The sequence below is a fragment of the Periplaneta americana genome, chromosome 2, assembly GCF_040183065.1.
Source record: "Periplaneta americana isolate PAMFEO1 chromosome 2, P.americana_PAMFEO1_priV1, whole genome shotgun sequence".
NCBI lineage: Eukaryota > Metazoa > Arthropoda > Insecta > Blattodea > Blattidae > Periplaneta > Periplaneta americana.
Genome location: NC_091118.1, coordinates 188,628,564 through 188,652,674, shown reverse-complemented (window position 1 = coordinate 188,652,674; position 24,111 = coordinate 188,628,564). Strand labels below are relative to the sequence as shown.

At 34.0% G+C, this 24,111-nt stretch overlaps 1 protein-coding gene across 2 annotated transcripts in view; it reads left to right on the top strand.

The window, feature by feature from the left end:
- Positions 1–24,111, top strand: part of LOC138694951 (solute carrier organic anion transporter family member 74D-like) — a 53,028-nt gene that overhangs the window by 15,510 nt on the left and 13,407 nt on the right. The window contains exons 5-11 of one of the 2 annotated variants that reach the window (XM_069819171.1): positions 217–417; positions 3,433–3,573; positions 8,367–8,525; positions 13,144–13,308; positions 14,138–14,333; positions 17,842–17,989; positions 21,703–21,869. In XM_069819171.1, coding sequence (XP_069675272.1) covers positions 217–417; positions 3,433–3,573; positions 8,367–8,525; positions 13,144–13,308; positions 14,138–14,333; positions 17,842–17,989; positions 21,703–21,869 — 1,177 coding nt within the window. Of the gene's footprint in view, positions 1–213; positions 418–3,432; positions 3,574–8,366; positions 8,526–13,143; positions 13,309–14,137; positions 14,334–17,841; positions 17,990–21,702; positions 21,870–24,111 lie in introns of both variants that reach the window. The other variant, XM_069819170.1, reaches the window with a different exon arrangement.

The following is a 24,111-nucleotide window of genomic DNA, read 5'->3' as shown; positions in this document are numbered from 1 at the left end:
GCCCCTTAAGTAATACTTTGTGTCATAGGCTAAGATCGAGTAGCCCCGGAGGAAATGGGTGTCTGACAAAAATGGTCTTCAAAGTTTGGTGCAGTGATCCTGAAATGCTCTGTATAAAGGAGATTAAAATATTTTTGTGTTTCGATAAGCTTCAGATTTATTCTTTTACTGGGAAGTAGAATCTGATTGTAGTACTTGAAATATATTTTGCAGCAGCTCATGAAACAAACGAGCAGATATGCAGGGAAGAGTTCATAGGGGAGGAGGACTGTTCCGCAGAAGGCCTCTCTTCTATACCGCCTATGATTCTCTTCATTTCCTTCTTCCTCACGGGGATTGGCTCGTGCATGTACTACACACTGGGCCTCGCTTATCTGGACGACAACGTACGCAAGAACAAGTCTCCATTTCTCCTGTGTAAGTTTTCCTTACCTTCCCTCTAGAGGGCCATTTTTACTTTCTTCATGTACATTAAACATTATATTTAGAAATGTTGACTGATATATTCGTTTTCGGGATCTTTCATATCGAAAAACTGATTTTAGAACTGTAGGATAGTTGCACAGGGTCTACGTAAAGATTTAATATATGTTAAGATATATTAGTTATGAAGATAAATGTACCAAAGTGTCCAATCAATTATAATCCTATTTCAAGCTAACACTTTTTAGTTAGGAAAAGTAAATTTCCTTCAATTGTTACTCCATTTGTGCAGTTAGAAAATATCATCAGAGTTTTTGTATGGTGAAATGCGCTTGGTATTCTGTCCAATATATCTGTGGTTCCGTCTAGCCAGTAAGACTTAGGCCCGGTTTCTTCAACCTTTGTTATAATGCGCCTAACATAGCGTTAATTAACTGTAAGTTAAAAGTATGAATTGCTGTTAAAAATATTGCGTTTCTTCGACTTTACATTTCACATTTTAACATTCTGTTTGTTAATTCTCTGTTAGGACCAGAGATTCTAGAGTTTAACCATAACCTATAACCAAGTATAGGCTCACTTCTGTTTTCTAAACTCTGACAATTGCGATTCTCGCTTGTTTCCGTTGCTTGATTCAGAGAGAATAGAAGTCTTTCTATTCTCTCAGGTTTGATTTCTGCTTCTTTCCTCGTCTGTATCACAATATCGTGAAGCGGCGTATTGGTATTGCTGTTATGAAATGGAAAACACTGGAACAAAAAGAAATCTTGTGACTAATTTCTCTTCTTTCGAAAGAAACCTTCTGCTGGAAATTGTTTCGCAGTATAAATCAATTAATGAGAATAAACAAACAAACGGATCTAAGTTGAAAGCGAAAAGTGAGGCTTGGCAGAAAATAGCCTATGCCTTTGTGTGAACTTCTGGTCTGTCAAATCACAGAAATCATCCGCTCTGTTTATGTATTCATGGATATCATTTTCTAAATAATCCAGATATATAAGTTCAGAATCTAACGCATCAGCCATATTGGATGCTTCTATGCTAACAGAGAGTTAAATGATTTAACTGCATGAAATTGGGCAGTTAAGTTAACATAGGTTTTAACAGCCTGTTAGTACTAACAGTAGTTGAAGAAATGCTTCAACTGTTAAGTTTACAGTTAAAATGGAATAACACACTGTTATAGTTTAACAAAGGTTGAAGAAACCGGGCCTTAGGCGCAACTGCTGCAGGTCGGGTATTCGGTTGGATGTTCAAGTTCGCCGGTTGTTCTGCGACCGGTCGAATATAATCCGCTTCTAAGCGTTATTCTGCAGCTCTCTGGCCTGTAATAATAATAATAATAATAATAATAATAATAATAATAATAATAATCTTTATTGTCATTGAATGAAAAACTTCACTATAGACATTGTCAAATGTTACAATCTTACTGCAATACATTTCATAGATATACAAAATAAAAATTTAATTATAAAAACAATGTAGATATTTATCAAATTACATAATATAAAGTTAAAAGTACTATATTTACTAGATAAAAGACAGTATCAAGTACTAATTGTCATATGTTTAATAACTAATTAAGAATACTACAAACAGAGGCTAATAATAAACTTAAAAAATGCAACATAAGGTAGTGCAATTTGCAATACATTGAAATTTAAATGTAAATTGAGTTACCACTAGGTTTCATTTAAAATCTCATTATTAAAAAAAAATTAAGAAACAACAACCATAACATTTAAAACTTTTAAAACTGCATTGTTTAAAAATGTATGTCAATTTCAAAGAACTCATTTATTGAGTAAAGTGGGTTTTTAATTAACCAACTGTACAATTTTGTTTTATAAATTTGAACAGGAAGAAGTTGAATGTTTATAGGGAGCTTATTAAATAATTTGATTCCAATCAATTTATAGTATTTTTTGTCACACTAAGTCTACAAAGTGGATAATCTAATAATTGCCTATTCCTCGTTGTATGATTGTGTACCTCACTTCTCATATTAAAATCTTGTAAATGTTCTTTCATAAACACTAGAACATCATATATGTACAGATTTATGACGGTTTGAATACCTGTCTGTATGAACAGAGGTCTACAGTGTGTTCTAATTTTTGAAGCTGTCAGTATTCTAATAACTTTCTTTTGAATTAATAAAATGTCTGTAATATCACTAGAATTTCCCCACAAAATAAGTTCATATCTGAATACACTTTGAAAAAAAACAAAGTATGCATTTCGAACATATTCAAAACTAACAATGTTGCTCTGTTGCACGTCGATGTAAACAATGCATTGATGTTGGTAATCATACTGAACCTTTATAACTTTTAATTAACAGACACAAGCAAAAATAAACGTCTCTTCATTTTACCCGTTAAAATAAATAGTGATAAAATGTGTGTACAGTAGTGGCAAAAAAAAACCGGACCGACCCTTGTAGCTAATTTCAGAGCCTTATTCACTCCAGAGCACGATAACTAACTAAGACTTTCGTGGTTCGAATCCTGCCTGGAAAGGAAACTTTTTTTTTGGTCTTTATTCAAATTTATTCCCAATACTTTTCGACTGCAGCGATATTTTACTACTTAATTAACTTATTATTCGCAGAACATGAATTTTACCACCAATCGAAAAGTATTGGCAATAAATTTGAATAAGGAACAAAAAAAGTTTTCTTCCAGGCAGGATTTGAACCACGAAAGTCTTAGTTACCAGTCTATCGTGCTCTGGAGTGAACAAGGCTCTGAAATCAGCTACAAGGATCGGTCCGGATTTTTTTTTTTTGCCACTACTGTACATTATTTTGAGACACTATGAAAATTATACAACGGCACTGCCCTACTGTACTGGCTATCTTAAGATGGAAACTAGGTGTCTGAGATCTAGTGTCAGGCATTCTACTCTCACCTTAAGACTCAGCCTAACACTGTCGCAACACCTCTTTGTCCGTCGACGTCCTCGGTCTTTCGATACTCGTCAACTTGCACTTCGTTGTTACAGCTGTGAGCCAATGCATTAAAATGCTGGGGCCCACGATTGGATACCTGCTGGGGTCGTACGCTCTACGGATGTATGTGGACACGTCTTCCCATCCCACCATAACGAATGAAGACCCTCGATGGATCGGCGCCTGGTGGCTTGGTTAGTTTGCTATTCTGTAAACTAGAATTTGGTCTAACCTTATTGTCTCTAATGTGCCTCGATTAACCTGCGTATCTCTGATAAACAGCAAATATTGACTGTCTTCGTTAGGACATCACTAGAACCCGGAAGTTAAGGCATTTATAGAACTTAATTCGGGCAGGCAAAAAGGGCGATTAAAAACATGAAAAAGGTACTACAGGCGTGCAAAAATGGCAACTAAAACATAAAAAAGGCCCTGTAAATTTAAGAAAAAACATAATACAATTTATCACTTAATATATATTATAAGACATTCATGCAACAATTTTGCTATTTGCATTTTCTTCTTATTATTATTCTTCTTCTTCTTCTTCACTTCAAGGATTAGGTTCATGTTGAACCTGTTCCGGCGCCCATTTCGCTCTTGGTCTTCCTACATCTATTTTCCTTTTGGTTTATATCCCATTGCTAAAGCTGGTAGTCTGTAATTCGGCATCCTTTGTAGATGTTCACACCACCTTCTGTTATTTCTCTTTAATTTCTCCAGCAATGGTTCCACCTCTAATTTCTTCCGTATATCTATGTTCTTCTTTTTATCTTGTATTGTACATCCTAGTGTACTTCTCATAAATTTCATTTCTGCTACCTAGACTTTTGATTTATCTTTTTCTGTCATTATTCTGGCTCCACTTCCATAAGTTAGCATAGGTACTGCGATTGTATTGAAAAATTTTATCCGTGTAACTTTTCTTGTTTTGTTTTTTAAAGATCTATGGATTGTTCCACAGATATTTCGAAAGTTATTAAGTTTTTTTTATCCAGGTCTATTATCTCTTTCATATGAAATGTAGCATCCTAGATACTTAAAATATTCAACCTGTTCTATGACTATTTCATCGATTACTATTTTTGTCCTTATTGGGTATTTTCCTTTAAATGCCATTGTTTTGGTTTTTTGAGCTGCAATTTTAAAATTATATTCTTTTGTTATTTTATTTAAAACATAAATTGATTTCTGTAATTTATCCTCACTGTCTTGGATAATTACTTTATCATCAGCATATAAAAGGGAGTTCAAGAAAGTGTTGTTCTTTAAATATATTCCTGGATTAACATAAAATTTCCATGTTATTGTTATTGCATTTTCTAATGTTAAATTTTGCCTTCTGTAGGATAGAACAATTTCCATCACAGAAAATTGGGACATGTTTGAAGCAAGCTACTGTAAAGGGACTTCTAGGCCTACCTACCATAGTCACTATAGTATTACGTTTCATTACTTGACAGATTTGTTTTATTTCTTGTAAGCCAGAATTTAGAGACAATAGGCTACAGTTTACGCTTTTCATCAATAGTATATGGATGAGTGGGAGGAAAAAGATTTTAAGTGTACTGGTAATTCCTTCTAAATAAGAAAATGAGTTATATAAACGTGTTACGTGTGTGGGATAATCAATATATTAAATTCGCAAATAAAATAACGTTAAATTGAAGGCAATTATTCGTAAATGTTTGTTGTTAAAATAACTTACAATATCAAATAAACAATATTTCACTCATTTTTAAATAGACAGCAAGAGCTTAAATAAGCAAATTAAAAATCACCCCTATCACCACATTAAATATCCCTAAACGCATTTAAATATATAGAACTCTGACACAATTATGTCAACACAGTAGTTAAAGGCAGTTGTCAGACATCAGACATAACTAAAATGCATAAACTATCAAAAAAATTGTCTTGAGACCTGTGATAAAATGAGTTGGTAATGGGGTATTGTACCCATAGAAAACATTCTCAATGTACAGATTTTGCGGGACGGAAAAAAAAATTCGCTTGGCATGTAATGTAAACTCCTATTGGTGACAATTATTTGTTAGTGGTGGAACGAATCCTTCGTATAAAAATAATAATAAAAAAGGAAAATATTTTATATTAAAATTAAATGTTTTAATTTAAGCAAAATTTGAAATCTATGTTTAAGGAAAGCCAATTTAAGAACACAGTTTTAGAAATATATACCCGCACTAATTAAGAAGGTAGAAATTTAATTACACATGTATACATGTATCAGTTTCTTATTTTATTGGGTTATTTTACGACGCATCTTAAGTTATTTAGCGTCTGAATGAAATGAAGGTGATAATGCCGGTGAAATGAGTCCGGGGTCCATCACCGAAAGTTCCCAGCATTTGCTCGTATTGAGTTGAGAGAAAACCCGGAAAAAACCTCAACCAAGTAACTTGCTCCGACCGGGATTCGAACCCGGGCTATCTGATTTCGCGGCCAGACGCTCTGACCGTTACTACACAGTGTGGGCTATATATATCAAGAATGTACAAATTAAATATAGTAAGTTAATTACGTAATTAAAAACCTCGAGTATTAATTATTGCGGTTCATTTTCATTTTCTCAATATAATTCGGCGAAAAAAAATAGTTAAGTAACTGTCCATTCTTTTCACATTCTTCCTTAACAGCAAAAATTCCAAAATCTCTTTAAATCAAAGTAAGCATAGAGAGTTAGGAATATTTCAATAATTGATATAGAAACACTAAATATGTAATACTAATTTTTTTTTTTTTTCAGAAAATTAAGAAAACTCAGAAACGTGTTTATTTATTTTAAGAGTTAATAAAAAAACCTAAACACTGAACTTTTCAGAACAATGCGAATCTTTACTAGGTATTTTTGTTTAAAAACACTAGCATGGATTTAAATTTAATCTTTCCAAAGTTTTAACAGTTTTTTAGTATAGTATTCAGAAAATTTGATTGGCGAAAAAAGCTCCAGAACTGAAGTAAGAATGTAGCCCCAGAATAAATGCTCAGGATGAACTTTATAATGTAAACTCCAAATATAGACTGTTGAGTGTATGTATGTATGTATTTATTCACACTGCAGTGGGTATATACCCGGTGGCAGTGGTAACTAATTACACTCCATAATGACAATAATAAACTTATTAATTAAAAATACAATTAATAATAATACTAATAATTAATACTAACAATAATTAATAATAATAATAATAACAGGGAATATATTAAATTAAATGAAACGATGACTTAAAATAACATTTGAAATAAATCTAATTTTTATCTTAAAACTAAGATCGAACTAAAACCCACGAGTATGATATGTTCATATCTGCACAAGTACCTTTCAAATTACACTCATTTCGCTGTCAACTCACTCACTGCACTGGAACTATGACACATTTCACTGATTCTATCCTGATTTCACTAACACTTCAAAAACATTTCACTGTTCAAATACTATGCACTGCCACTATAAACTATAAAGCTTCATTGACAGGAACACGTTTCACTTACACAGCACACTTCACTGTCACGACATACTTCGTCACTGATACAACACACTTCACTGACACAACATAATTCTTCACTGATACAACACTTCAATAACAACATAAATACTGTGTATAATTACCGTCTATTAGGAAGGCCCTTAAGCCTATTTTGAAATACATTTTTGGTTGTTGGTAAAGCCTTTAGTAAGTCTGCAGGTAAAGCATTCCAGTCCCTGATAGTACGATTGAGAAAAGAAAACTTTCCAGGGTCCGTCCTCTGCCTTCTCTCCCTCAATTTATATGAGTGGTCGTTCCTTGAAGAGTAATTTGGCGGCTGCAACCTATTTTTTATTTCTCTCCAGGCAGGCTCACCTCTATATGTTTTGAACAGTGCGCATAATCGAATTCGCGTTCTCCTGTCCGTGAGTGTGTCCCATTTTAATGGTGAATTTTTCCGACAACACTTAAGAGCCCGTTTTTTAATCTTTTCCAGTGTCTTAATATGTTCTAATCTGTAAGGATCCCAACATGCAGCACCATATTCCATTACTGGATGTACTAGTGATTTATATGCAATCTCTTTGGATTTATCAGAACCTTTTCTTAGTACCCTCATCACAATGTGTAACGCTCTCCATGCTTTTCCCGCTATGTCTGTAACGTGTTCCCCCCAGCCGAGATCGCTGCTAAATGTTATTCCGAGGTATTTACATTTGTTAACTTCCGAATGGTTTCACCCCCTAACGTATACGATGCGACTATTTTATTTCTTTTCCTTGTAAAGCTGATAGCTTTGCTCTTTAGAGAATTTATTTTCATTTTGTTGGCTATTGCCCAAACGTTTATTTATTGAGGTCATTCTGGAGAAGAATAGTATCTTCATGACTTTTTATTTCTCTGTATCCCATACAATCATCCGCGAATAAGCGAACCCTAGACAAGATATTAACTGGCAGATCATTTACAAAAGCCAAGAATAGAAGAGGCCCCAAGACACTCCCCTGCGGGACCCCGGAAGTAATTTCAATTGGGTTCGATAATTCCTCTCCTACCCGTACTCTCTGAGTGCGACAAGTTAAAAATTCCTTGATCCACTGGAGCACTCTGAAGTCAATCCCCGTTGATTGTAGTTTAACCAACAATATATCGTGTGGGACTACATCGAATGCGCGTGAAAAGTCAATAATCACTGCATCTACTTGGCTATCGGAATCTATTCCGTCTTCTAAATCCTGACATACCGTTACTAATTGACTCTCACATGAATAGCCCCCCAGAAATCCATGCTGACAGTTATGTAACCAATTTGAGTCATCCCAATGCTGCCTTAGATAAGCTGAAATCAAGTGTTCCATCTGTTTGCAAACCACAGAGGTAAGGCTGACCGGTCTGTAATTTTTTGTATCTGAGTGAGTTTGCTACGAGGCAGAAACCGCAGTCACACAGTATTTCAGGCGTTGTAGTGTTCCAAATGTGATTCCACTTACTGTTTGCAGGATGGGGACCGCTTGGGGTCTTGAGCGGCGTCACGGGCATCGGGATGGCGCTATTCCCAAAGAAGCTCCCACGAGCAGCATACAGAGCCATGAAAGCCAGGGCTGAAAATGAAGATGTGACAGTTCAAACTAGCAGCAAACCTTCAAGATCTTTCGCAGGTTACATTTAGTACCTAAACGCCAATCACAAGAGTTTCAGATTGGGCTTCTTTGCCAGCTAGTCAAATGTAGAAGATAAAATTGAAATTGATAGGCTAACTCTTCGAAAGTTGGATCTCTTTTGGTTTTGAGATAAAAAGAGACATATGGCTTAAAAAAATACATAAATTTACCTGAATGACATGGCAACGCTAGGGCGCCAAACTTTCCAATCCTGAATAAAACCTTACTTCACTCTCTTTTATCATAAATTACTATAGAAAAATAATACAGATTTGTTGATGAATTTTATATTCCAAAGAAATTAGTATTTCAATTATTTCATTACTAGCCGTACCCGTGCGCTCCCCTGCACCCGTTAGAAATAAATATAAAGTAATCATATAATTAAAATAGGACATTTGATCCAGGGAACATTCGTGTTTGATAGAAGGATAAATCGTTTATTATGTTACTTAATTTAAATTCAATTAAAAAATTAAAATGCGATCATTTTGATCCAGAGACCACTCATTTGGTCATAAAAATTAGTTTAGGAAATACAGGAAACGAATATACAGAATAGCCTATCAAGTTTTTTGTGCATAAGAATCTATTTTGATCTTACCTGTCCTCGATTCACTCATAAGTTACTGTGATAACATTATAGCATTATGTCCATCTAGAGAAACTACACTTTCCAATGGTGAATTAATAATTAATTATACAAGTCGGTTACTTTAGCTTCCGATATTACTTCATAGAAACGCAAAAACATTATCTGTAGGCTATCTTTCATAGCTTTCGATTGTTGCTGTCCAAGGCCCCTTATAGACGTTTTTAATTCATTACATGGTCTTAGATGGCAGTTATTTTAATTTTAAAACTCATTTATCTCATTAAATATCAGTCCCATCAAAATTTTTCAAGGAATAAAACTTATCGCAAATTATTTTTGAAGAAACTTTTGTTATGTAACATTTTTCATGAAAATCAATAATAAGCGAGATATTTCGATTTATTTAATTCAGGCCCCCTTATAACCCCCCTTTTAAATAATGTATTTTGAATGCCATATAGCCTATAATCTAAGTTACAACGAACCTAATTTATATTCTAATTTTCATCGAAATCGGTTCAGCCATTATCGCATGAAAAGGTAACAAACATACAGACAGACAGACAGACATACAAACAAAAATTTCAAAAAAGCGATTTTCGGTTTCAGGGTGGTTAATTATATATGTTAGGACCAATTATTTTTGGAAAATCGAAAATTACCAGAAAAATTTCAGCTACAGATTTATTATTAGTATTGCTATGATAGAATCGAATCCATAAAAATCGATGCGAATGTTGCATGATTCTGTTTGAAAATTGGCTAATATCTGAGTAAACCCCATTCTTTTATGAACGTATGTGTATTATTATTTTTGTATAAACTTACTTCTTAGCAAAGTTAGGAAAAAAAAACTAAAATCATTCCTCCTTTTCGAATAACCCTATAGGCCTATTTCATGTCATTTCCCTCAAACCATGTACTATCATCACCCCCTTGTATAGCTTTCTGAATTGAAACTTCCGTATCTTCCATATCACACACGGAATTGATATCATAATGACTTTATAAATATACACGTGGCACATTCCTGTAAATCCACTGAAGAAATATTTCAATAAAACTGTCCTTTCTAAATATCTCATTAGTTCTCACTATATTCGGCAGAGAAATCTCGGGAACCATATCGCTGCTGCCAATATCTCGTTAGATAAATAAGCGAGTCTTCGTAAGATCGAGAATCAGTGACAGGTTAGGTTTGGATTGTTCAGACTTTTAGTACGCCTTGCATATTCTCTTTGTATTAGATAGATTTATCGTCGACTATAGCAGAGAATGAAAGATTTAGTGCTTTCATAAGCGTGTAGAGCAATATCATATTGAATTACGTCATCATTGTGTGTGCAAATGTCCGAGAAAATCATCGGTCACATTTGTAAGGGAGGTATTCGATGAGGGTTTGCTGGGCTAATAGCTTTCGCAGTAATCACATGGTGTCTTTAGAGTGCTGTGTTACAATTTTGAGTTATTTTTAAATAATTTTATTATTTAAGAATGTTTTCCTCTCGTGTATGGTGTGAGAGGATATCGGAGTTTTACAAGATTTTCACTTCCTTCGTTACTGACAATTGAAAACTTCCCTCAAAGAAGGTTGTATATCACATTTGTGCGAGATCGTGCGTATTTGCTTGTTTTCCGAACAGAACCAATACGCGGTAAGTATGAAATACCACATTCAGTATTCCCAACGTAACACACATAACAATTTCCCTCTTCTTACCGCTTAAGCGCGACATTAATTTTACTGCTTTAGGCTTTTAACATATTATATTTACAGAAGTTTAACATAGTAATAATTATAAATTGGAAACTTACCACTGCAATTTCACCTAAATTGCAATGTTAATTATTGTTTTTAAATATCTGCAAAAATTAAGTAAAGTTTACTACTCCACGAAACTTATTGCATTCCTCATACAAGTAACATTAAGGAAGCCGTGAAAAAATCAACAAGATTCCAGATGCCGATGTTATTACTGCAATATGTTATCTAAATAATATTGTTAAAATATTAAAATGAAAAATAAATCATTACATAACCTTACCGTTTGTTTTAAGTTCGCATTTATAGACTGGGGCAAAAAAAAAGACAGACGTATATCACGGTCTGCTGGAGTATAGTAAACACAGAAAACATTTTATAGCAACAACGTTGAAGAAAGATATTTTGGTTTTCCGAAGTTTCCGTCTTTAAACAGAAACCAAGATGGAGATTTCATTGCAACTAATTATAAATTCGTCTTTCAGGTATGTAATAAACGATCTTCGCACAAAATGATGTACGATACACGAGCGGTATGTTTGTTTTCATGTTCTCGGAAATTAAAAAAGCTCAACTACGTTTCGCTTTTTCAATCTTTTCCTCGACCATGAAAACGTCAACATACCGCTCTTGTAACGTATATTACTATTGTATGATTTTTACAGAAAATAGAAAAAATTGTCAGTTCTTTGATGTATAACCTTATACCACCAGAAACTCAACATTGTCAAAAATGTGATATACAACCTTCTTTGAGGGAGGTCTTCAATTTCAGACATATCACTGGCTTCTGAGCAACAAACTGTATTAAACTATATTTATAGGACATTTCTCTCAAAATAGTGATTTTCTTCTACGTTTTTCTGCATTTTGAAAGGATTTCATTTACTTGTGCCTTTTTTTTATTATTATCCAATTTAATAAACCCTATTTCACCCTGAGGTATATTAGGGTTATAGTTGGTATCAAAATACATATTTTATAAGCTATAAACAATAATAAAATTATAATACAAAATTGTGGTCAAGGTTACAATTCACATGAATTATGTACAAGAATGCACCTTAATGAAAGAATGGATCGTTTCATAAAGCCTCAAGGCATGTCTCTATATTTATACCTAATGGTTATAGGAAGAAATATATATATATATATATATATATATATATAATAGCTATTAAACATGTTATTTTAGAAGCAATAAATAGCTATACTAAGAGATGGCTTAAAATTTACGAATTAAATACATTATTTAGTAACAACAATTGGCAATAATCAGATATTACAAGAAATGGCTCAAAATTAGAAATCAACTGCCTAATTAAAATAAAAAAATTAAAACCAATAGTACAATATTATAGTATGCGAAATTGAAGACTTACAGTTTCATTATAGTTGATTAGAACTAATACGATTTTTTTTTTTACTAATACGATTTAACATTTTACAGTTTCACGAATCTTTATTCAAGAAGGACATAAAATACTTATATGATTTGTAGTTTGTAAGTATATTGGTTAACGGTTTGGTAAATGTATAATTTAAAGTGTTCAGTAACAACTCAAGCTCGTATCTTTCACGGCAAAAGACTGGACGATCATATAATACATGTTCGACATCTTGAGATTCCTCCCCTCAAATGCAAGTTGCATCATCTTTAATATGGAATCTATTTAAGTATTCCCCGAATTTTCCATCCCCTGTCAAAAACTGTGTCAGTACGAAATTTGGTGTTATTACTTTACATTTATTACGATCATAGACCGTTGGAAGATACAGCTCTTTTGTAAGAATTCCCTTATCACTATTGACCCATCTTTCGTTCCATTCTTGCATATAATGTTTTTGGCTACTTTTTTGATATATGATATCGGACACAAATTGTACGACAGTGGCACATCAGAGTTGGCTGCCATCTTTGCCAATTCATCGGCTCTCTCATTTCCAACTATCCCAGTATGCCCTCTGACCTAAGTTATACAAATATGGACGGCACTTTTCATTATTAAAGTTCTTATCTCTGAGGCTATAATGTTAGTGTTATATTTATCATTAATTGATATTACTCCTGACTGCGAGCCACTGTGAACTCAAGCGCTGTAAGTGCCTTTTTAATGTCAGTTCAAGAAATAAACTACAAACTAGAATATCATTTGCAACGTCTCAAAGGAACTTAATTGCTATTTTTGAGGAAGATTTAAAGCGTCTAATGAGAAACAATATTCTATCACGATCCCAATTTCTTTAATTGATTTCAGACTTCAAGCAAGTTGTGTACAGACTGACGAGGAACAAGGTGTTGGTGTGTAACTCCATGAGCTCCGTTCTCTTCCTGTTCGCTTTCATTGGATACTGGATCTTCATGCCCAAGTACTTAGAAACGCAGTTTAGACAAAGCGCCTCAAAATCCAGCTTCATAACAGGTCTCAGTGTAATACTAGTACATTATGCAACGAGCCTATAATGAAGGTAATTAAGAAGTGAGTATGGATATTTATGAAACGAGCGCAAGCGAGTTTCATAATTTTCATACGAGCTTTTTAATTACCATTATAGGCGAGTTTCATACGACTTTTTATGCTCGACCATATTTCTAACTTGATATTATTAATTTTATTGTATCTGACCTGGAGCAATGTCCCGTATGTTGTGAGATGTGCGCAGACGCGAAAGTATTGATTTTTTCCGAGGAACAGATGTCCACATTGACCTTGCTAGGCCATAAGAACCTACAGAGATAACATTGAAATTAAATTAGACATTGAAAAACGAGATGACAAATTGAATTTATTTGAATATTATTTACAATTAACGCTAATTATTATAGTAACAGAACATAACCTTCTGCGACAGTATTGGATTTCCAGCCTCCGTGACTTTTCGCTAATTGTCTTTCGATTGCATATCCGAGAATAATCGATACTTGCGGTTTTATAACGGTAGAAAGCTGACCTGTCATTGACTGAACAGTTGTAACCGGAGTCGTCATTGGCTGAAAGACCTGACCTTTAATGAGTAGGTGTACTTTAATGACATGCATTAAAGGTCTGCTGCCAGGTGTATAATTACTACATTTCGGCATGGTCGAGCATAAAAATTTATATTGCACAACATATTTTTCCTCAATTCTTCTGCATAATTTTTAACAATAGTTTAAAGACCACAAAATAAGTAATTATACTACATTGTATGCCTAAATTAAAGTGTTTTTTTTTTCACTGAATTTAAACCGAAATAATTTAATATATGCAGGCACTATTGGCCTCGTCTTCTCCGCTCTGGGTGTGATGGCATCGGGTACTATCATCTCAAAGTTCAAACCCCGAGCGCGTTACCTGGCAGCGTGGAATGTCTTTGTGGAAACGCTGGATATTTTGGGATTTATACTGTACAGCTTCCTCAACTGCAGCGTAGACGACCTGCATGGATCTCCTTTGCCAGATGGAAGGTATGATCTATAACTCTCCTGTTATAATTAATAATAGTAGTCTTTGGCGTGTAGTGATAATAAAGATTGTAATGAAGACCTCTTTACAAGGGAAATCTGCGAGATGGACTTACGGGATGTAAGAGAACGCTGTTTCTCAACGAGGAGATTCCGGGCAAAATTTATGAAGCATTCATTCCCCATGTCAAAAATTAAATTCTGGGGTAACACAATAAGTCCGTAAAACAACCGAAGTGCGTGTGGATATTCTCACTCTCCACCTACAATCAACCGATATAGTTAATAGATGTTTTGATTATTTCGGAGTAAATATATGATTTATGTTTTGTCATTTAAACATCGAGTCTCCGTTAATATGAAGATAAGAAGGTATTTTCTATAGTAAGGACTAGACCAGGCATGTCAATTGATGCCCACAGGAGCAAGCGCGCGCTTTAGAGCCCAGGAGAGCCTGAGCGCTTTACAGCAGAAAGGAAAGAGACAGACGAAAGAGGTGGTATATGCCTTGGTCGAGCTATATTCAGGGATGGCCAGCACTGATTCAATAGATAAAGGGAAGAGAACTTATTAAAACTGTATCCATGTTAATTTTTAGATTTTCCTGTGAAGTATAAGTGCATTATAAGAAAGTAAGTTTTAATTTTAATGCTCATTTTTCACAAGTTTGATTTTTTTATTCAAAAGAAATATTTTCTCAACTTTTCGTACAGAAAAATGAAATTTTCAGGTATAGGCCTATTTATTTAGTAGCCTTACAGAATGTATATATGTATTACTGAAGATAGTGTATTGAAATTTTTGAAAATATTCGCATGGAAATTGTTTGTAAGGAAATGAATTAAAAAAGCAACTACTGTTACATCATAAGCAAAAGATACGTGCCCATGTGTTGTAAAAATGTCAGCTCTATAGCTTCAGCAGATTTCGAGAAAATAATTTAATAATCTGATGATAGGAAGTTGCTCACAAATATCACCTTAAAAGCATAATGCGATAAGAGTTTTGTTATGTAATATTAGTTACACTTAAAACAGATACAGCACCTAGGTAACTTCGCTTTGTACTGTAATATTTTTTTTGATTAGTTTATTGATTACTTTTGTAAGGCTAAAGATACCATCAATATAAATTCCAACTTATCATGTCATACTCAATCTCTTTCTTTGGAATATCACTTTCTTTATGAATGATGTGTTTCATCCACTTAATACACTATAATATTATACTACTATGGAATTTAAGTGAATATTCCTTCTTAACTCTCTATTATGTTATTAAGATTTAAAACACAAGTGCAATATAAGAAATCAGTGTTGGTACTTTTGTTTTACATACAATATAGATAATATTAAACAGAAAGAAGCCATATAAAAATAACGACATAAAATTTCACGTTCCGTTTGAAGTTTGTGCACCACTGTTTTCTTAAACCAACAGGTTGCTTATTCATATACACAACCCTTCCTCTTTCCATACTTAGCGCTTGCTGCCCGCGCACGACGTCAAGGTCAGAAAAATGCGCTTGCTTTGACATCACTGTACTAGACTAATGTAATGTGAGAAAGAATATGAAAGTACTTACTTACTGGCTTTTAAGGGACCCGAAGGTTCATTGCCGCCCTCACATAAGCCCGCCATCGGTCCCTATCCTGTGCAAGATTAATCCAGTCTCTATCATCATATCCCACCTCTCTCAAATCCATTTTAATATTATCCTGCCATCTACGTCTCGGCCTCCCTAAAGGTCTCTTTGTCTCCGGTCTCCCAACTAACACTCTATATGCATTTCTGGATTCGCCCATGCGTGCTACATGCCCTGCCCATCTCAAACGTCTGGAATTAATGTTCCTGATTATGTCAGGTGAAGAATACTATTAAAATAAGTATATATAAATTTCAATCATGAGACACACCTGTTTGCAAATGTTTATTTGCTATATGAACATGGAATATATTAACGTTTTCGCCTTATTGAGCATCATCAGATATAATAAAATATGTAATCTGAACCTTGATCAAATTGAGCAAACGTATACTGCACGATTGAAATTCTACATGTATAATTACAACCAATCGACAAGAAAAGATCCATCAGTCACAACACAACATCAATATTGTATATAGTTCCTTAAGACATTTCATTCTTCGAACAATGTGAATTTTAATTAATTCTTTTAAGCAGGTTACATCAGCTTCTTGTCTATGCGGATGACGTGAATATGTTAGGAGAAAATCCACAAACGATTAGGGAAAACACGGAAATTTTACTTGAAGCAAGTAAAGCGATCGGTTTGGAAGTAAATCCCGAAAAGACAAAGTATATGATTATGTCTCGTGACCAGAATATTGTACGAAATGGAAATATAAAAATTGGAGATTTATCCTTCGAAGGGGTGGAAAAATTCAAATATCTTGGAGCAACAGTAACAAATATAAATGACACTCGGGAGGAAATTAAACACAGAATAAATATGGGAAATGCCTGTTATTATTCGGTTGAGAAGCTTTTATCATCTAGTCTGCTGTCAAAAAATCTGAAAGTTAGAATTTATAAAACAGTTATATTACCGGTTGTTCTGTATGGTTGTGAAACTTGGACTCTCACTCTGAGAGAGGAACATAGGTTAAGGGTGTTTGAGAATAAGGTGCTTAGGAAAATATTTGGGGCTACGCGGGATGAAGTTACAGGAGAATGGAGAAAGTTACACAACGCAGAACTGCACGCATTGTATTCTTCGAACCTGACATAATTAGTAACATTAAATCCAGACGTTTGAGATGGGCAGGGCATGTAGCACGTATGTACGAATCCAGAAATGCATATAGTGTTTAGTAGGGAGACCGGAGGGAAAAAGACCTTTGGAGAGGCAGAGACGTAGATGGGAGGATAATATTAATATGGATTTGAGGGAGGTGGGATATGATGATAGAGACTGGATTAATCTTGCACAGGATAGGGACCGATGGCGGGCTTATGTGAGGGCGGCAATGAACCTTAGGTTTCCTTAAAAGCCATTTGTAAGTAAGTAAGCTAATATATTGATTTTATTTATTTTTTCATAATTTATCTTAACATTACTGATAATTCTTATAATTCTAATTGACTAATTTGTATTTATACTGTAACATGAGTTATATGTATACACAATCAATTTCAATTTCAATTTTAAAAGTTTGTATCACATTAAATTAATTATCCTCCAATTTTATTTATAGTTTTATACATAAAGCTCATGAAGATCCAACACCATGTATAATATATTGCTGATTTGTTATTTGCTCAATTTGATCAAGGTTCAGATTACATATTTTATTATATCTGATGATGCTCAATAAGGCGAAAAAGTTAATATATTCCATGTTCATATAGCAAATAAACATTTGCAAACAGATGTGTCTTATCATTGAAATTTATATATACTTATTTTATTATATTACTAGGCATATCTGAAAATAAAAATGAATTGTAAAAAAAAAAATGAAGAATACTATTATTTTAATCTCGCAGCTGGAATCTAACAGCGGCCTGCAACAGCGGCTGTGACTGTGGCACCATGCTCAAGTACTCTCCAGTATGCTCGGCAGATGGCAGCACCACATTCTACTCGGCCTGTCATGCGGGCTGCACAACAATTGAAATGATAAATGGTACCAAGGTACGCCACGTTTATGCCACAAACGATTCTGCTATGATTCACCAAGATCTACGCGGCTATATCAGCTTGCTTGTCTCTCAGTCCAAAGGTTCCCATTCCTGAGCTGGATCGCTTTTACGAGAGAAATGATGAAATGGTAATGGAGACGGTGGTGACCACCACAAGTACAAAATTTTGATATGGGCAAGAGGTAAATGTTGTCTGTTATCTCAAAATCAGCGATGTTGTTATCTGTTGGTATAACCAGTCTAGAAGGCAGAGAAATTAATAGTTAAATTTGATTTTTCTTTTCTAATTGAAGCACAATTTCCATTTCTTGTATATAGAAATATTATTTCTGAAACAACTTGAATTCGAGATTAGTTATAAAAAAATTGGGACCCAAATTAAAAAATAACAGGATAAAGAAATTCACTAAAATTCATATACCTTAGCCATTTTTAAAAGATAAATTCAAAACGTCTATGACATTTTTTTCTCCTAAAAATATGTTCTTAAATGTCTGGAGCACAGTTTTGATTGAATAACTTTATGATATCTTTACTATTTTAACGTTTGTAATTTACCTTACTTTCTGTATCTTAGAAAGCATGTTGAAATGTTCAGATAGTGAATATAATATGATATAATATAATATAATATTGTTTTGTTAATTCAGTGTAATTGACATATCACAAATATAAAAAGTCAATGACACTTACCCATGTAAGTGATCATTGTGTACTATACAAATATGAAAAATTAAAAATTAAAATTAAGCAAACGTTTTCGCCCTTGGGCATCATCAGGCTTTTTTTACATACAATATCTTGTACATTTTGTCTCTTATTGTGGAACGAATGATTAATCGGAACCTTTTTAATAATGAAAATAATAACTATTTAAAACTGACTTATGGTAATTAACAATCTAAAATTAATGTACAGATATGAAAATTTAATACATAATAATGATATAAAATTGTGGCTGTACTGCTGTGTTGTGTTTAAATTATAACATCATAAAACTGTGAACATGATAAAAACATTTCATTCCTCTTTAAATTTCATAATTTCAGAAAATCATCCAATTAATGAAATTATGAAGTTTAAAGAGGAATGAAATGTTTTTATCATGTTCACAGTTTTATGATGTTATAATTTAAACACAACACAGCAGTACAGCCACAATTTTATATCATTATTATGTATTAAATTTTCATATCTGTACATTAATTTTAGATTGTTAATTACCATAAGTCAGTTTTAAATAGTTATTATTTTCATTATTAAAAAGGTTGTGATTAATCATTCGTTCCAGAATAAGAGACAAAATGTACAAGATATTGTATGTAAAAAAGCCTGATGATGCCCGAAGGGCGAAAACGTTGGCTTAATTTTTAATTTTGATAAATGTATAGTACACAATGATCACTTACATGGGTAAGTGTCATTGACTTTTTATATTTGTGATATGTCAATTAGACTGAATTAATAAAACAATATTATATTATATTATATTATATTATATTATATTATATTATATCACTAGCCGTACCCGTGCGCTCCGCTGCACCCGTTAGAAATAAATATAAAGTAATTACATAATTAAAATAGGACATTTGATCCAGGGAACATTCGTGTTTGATAGTAGGATAAATCGTTTAATATGTTACTTAATTTAAATTGTATTTAAAATATTAAAATGCGATCATTTTGATCCAGAGACCACTCATTTGGCGCAATGACAATTCCTTTAACATGTTTCTTAATTGTTATTACCAATTATTTTTGGAAAAGCGAAAATTAACAGAAAAATTTTGGCTACAGATTTATTATTATGTTTATATTATATTATATTATATTATATTATATTATATTATATTATATTATATTATGAAAAAGTGTGTTGATAACGGATGTACTCGAATTAGAAAGTTTTTAATTTGTTGTGGGAGCTCTTGAATCTCAGGAGGAACAACTTTTACAACAGCGCAACATAATCTGCTTGGCTCATTACCCAATTTTTTTTGCATTGCATTTATTTCATATGTATTTTATGTATTTTAACACGATTCAATTGAGCATAGTTAAAATTTGAATTTAAAATAATGGATTGCTAAGCTAACATACTATTACTGCATACTAAATCAATACACTCTCGTTGTTCGTTAATTCTCTGAGATAAAAATGAATATGTTCATAAACATTATTATAAGAAATACAGGAAATGAATATACAGAATAACCTATCAAGTTTTCTGTGCATAAGAAGCTATTTTAATCTTACCTGTCCTCAATTCACTCACAAGTTACTGTAATAACATTATATCATTATGTCCATTCAGAGAAACTACACTTTCCAATGATGAAATAATAATTAATTACACAAATCGGTTAATTTAGCTTCTGACATTACTTCATACAAGCACAGAAACATTGTCTGTAGGCTATGTTTCATAGCTTTCGATTGTTGTGTCCAAGGCCCCTTATAGACGAAGTCATTTGTTTTTTATTTCAATACACCGCCTTAGATGGCAGTTATTTTAATTTTAAAACTCATTTATCTCATTAAATATCAGTCCTATCAAAATTTTTCAGAGAATAAAACTTATCAGAAATAATTGTTAAAGAAACTTTTGTTATGTAACATATTTCACAAAAATCAATAATAAGCGAGATATTTCGATTTATTTAATTCAGGCCCCCTTATAACCCCCCTTTTAAATAACGTGTTTTGAATGCCATATAGCCTATAATCTAAGTTACAACGAACTTAATTTATATTCCAATTTTCATCGAAATCGGTCCAGCCATTATCGCGTGAAAAGGTAACAAACATACAGACAGACAGACAGACATAGAAACAAAAATTTCAAAAAAGCGATTTTCGGTTTCAGGGTGGTTAATTATATATGTTAGGACCAATTATTTTTGGAAAATCGAAAATTACCAGAAAAATTTCGGCTACAGATTTATTATTAGTATAGATAATACTTTCTGTATTTGTGTGTTAAATGACTTGTTTGGTCTTGATTAGTTTTATTATTATTTTATTTATTTATTATTTTAGGATAACCTTTATTTTCCCGAACAATAGCTATCGAGGGTATTGGTTTCTATCTATTTCTCACTCACCGTCACTCTAAGTCCCCAATCTTGCTAGTATGTATTGAAAATTAGGGATGCTATGCATAGACATTTCGCTAGCACGCGCTACGAGCGTGCTAAACTAGCCCCGGCTATCGACTTGTACAGGATTCATATCATATCATGTCGCTAACATTAGTTTATGAATACGAAAAACATTAGTTCGCTGATCATCCACCGGAAGCCCGCGCTAAGAATATCTATGAATATGGCCCTTAGAATTTAATTTATCAACAACTCTCAAGCTGACCCAAAAAAAAAATTCCCGCTCATCTCTTCGTCCTGGAAATGGTCCTAAAATCCATTCAAACGCAACGATTCATGCGATTCTCTGCAGCAAACTAATTATGTTCCTGTGATCTAGTACTAGTAGACAGAACTATAGAAAATTACTTGAACTTTAATTTTAAACTGTTTATGACTTTAAAAGTTTCTTGGTTGTAACACAAACTAGCTACAATCTTAAGCAGCAGCTCCTGGTCGTTAACTATTTTTTAAGCCTGACGAGCAAGTTTTTTCCGCTCTGTCCTCGATTCCCATATTGTTAATAAGTTTTAACATTCGATGTGACATTCTGCTCTTACAGACGTATGGAAACTGCAGCTGTATCGGGGAGGATGGTGGAGGTTGGGCTATAGAAGGTCAGTGTCCAGTAGACTGCACCACAAAGTTCACGATATACCTCGTGGCCAGGTGCATCCTCACGTTCTTCGGCTCTTCCGGAAGGGCCGGTAACCTTATCATACAGTTCAGGTACAGTATTGTCTGCTCTTTAAGTAGCACTTTTTTCTGTATCATATCTGTTACGCATAACATTTCATGTACTCGAACTTTGTACCTCTTGGCTAACACGTCAGACATTCCTCTTAATCATCACCCTTATCAATCTTTCTTGAAATTTCTCCAAAGTAAATTTAGTGGGGAGCAGAGGTTCAAGATCACACTGTCGTTTATAGGCAAATTAGCTGAGCACCGGTACCTTCTTTTTCTGTTCCATTTCAAATCAGTCTGTTAACACTTCACTTTAACTACTCTGAAGTATTATATGGTTTCCGTACCCACTTCCATGAGTTCTTCCATCCATCCAAGTGTTCGTTTTTAAGTCCATCCAGTCATCTTGCTCTTCTATCCTTTCTGAAACTCTATCTTGATTTTGATCACTTATTAAACCAACCATTCTCCTGTACATTCAACCAGTTGTCTCTTTTATTCATTATATGCCATTCATATACACGTTCGTCTATCCATTCATCTATCCATCCAGCCACCTATCTATCCATCGGTATGTTCGCATGTACGTTCGCCAACACAAGCTTTTCTACATCCACCCTACACATTCGTCCATACTCCCATCAATCCATCGATAAGTTCGTCCTTCAACCAAGCCCTTACTACATCCATCAATCCATTCATCCACCATCCTCTTAAACATTCGTTCATCTACCCATAAACCCTTTGATACATTCGTTAGTTCGTTCGTCAGTCCACTCAATACTTCTTACATCTGTCTGTCCATCTACCATCCACCTACCAAATCGTCCGTTCACCCGAAAATCCTTCGGTCCGTTCGTCCGTCCACCCTTCTTACATCTGCCCGTCCATCCACCATCCACCCCCCATTTGTCCAACCCATCAATTAAGTTTGTCCGTCCACCCAGCCCTTCTAACATCCGCCCGTAGATCATCTATCCACCCACAAATTTTTCGGTTTGCGGTATGTTAATCCGTTCGTCAGTTCATCCAATCTTTCTTACCTCCGCCTGTCCATCCAGCATCCACCTACCACTTAGTCCATCAATCCATAAATCCTTCGATACGTTCGTCTTTCACTCCTCCACATTATCCTTCTCACATCCGCCCGTCCATATACTATCCATCATCCATCCATCAATCCATTGCTTAAGTTTATCTACCCACCCAGCCCTTCCTACACCCATTCGTCCATTGTATATTCACCCATAACTTCTTCGGTATGTTCGTCCGCTCGTCTGTTCATCCAACTCTTCCTAATCCACTCGTCCATCCACTAACCACCTTCCCATTCTTCTACCAATCGATCAGTACGTTCGTCTGTCCACCCAACCCCTCTTATATTTACCCGTCTAGCCATTACCCACCTTCCCAATCGTTAATCCACTCATCAAATCTATTGATATGTTCGTCCATCCACTCGTTCACCCAACAGTTCCTACATTCCAACCGTCCATCCACCGTTCACTTACTCATTCGTCCGTCCACCCAGCCTATATCGTTCGTCCACTCGTCAACTCATACATTCTTACATCCATCCGTCCATCCACCGTCCACCTACTCATTTACCTATTCACCCATCAGTCTATCAGTATGTTCGTCCTTACACTTGTCCAACAAACCGTTCCATCCACAATCTATCTATTTGTATGTTAATCCATCTACTTGTTTATCCAACCGTAGCTCCGTTCATCCTTCGTCTACCAATTCATTACTTTATGCAATTGTATGTCTATCCGTCCATCCGTCCATCATCCACTCATCCATCTGTCGCTCCATCAATCTAATCAATTATTAATTGTTCTCGCGCTTATCCAACCAATCATCAACCAAAGTTCCCGGGTTCGATACCCGGCTCCGGAACAATTTTTCCTTCGAAATTATTCAATCATCAACCATTTATTCATCCACGCTTTCGCCTGTTTACAGATTATATGCTTTTTACTTTACTATTTTTTGTTATTATTATTATTATTATTATTATTATTATTACCATCATCATCAATATTATTATTGTCTCATATTTTTATACTCTGTATGTCTCATTTATTTTAACTTACTGTTAACATTTTATTAAGCCTTTTCTTTTCTTTCTGTATGTTATATAGTGCCTGATTTCTATTGACTTGTCGTTTACATTACATTATAACTATCTGTGTGTGTGTTTCTGTGTGTGTGCGTGCGTGTGTGTATGTGTGTGCTGTATTTTGTAAATTTGTAGTGTTTTTGTATCGCAGATATAGCC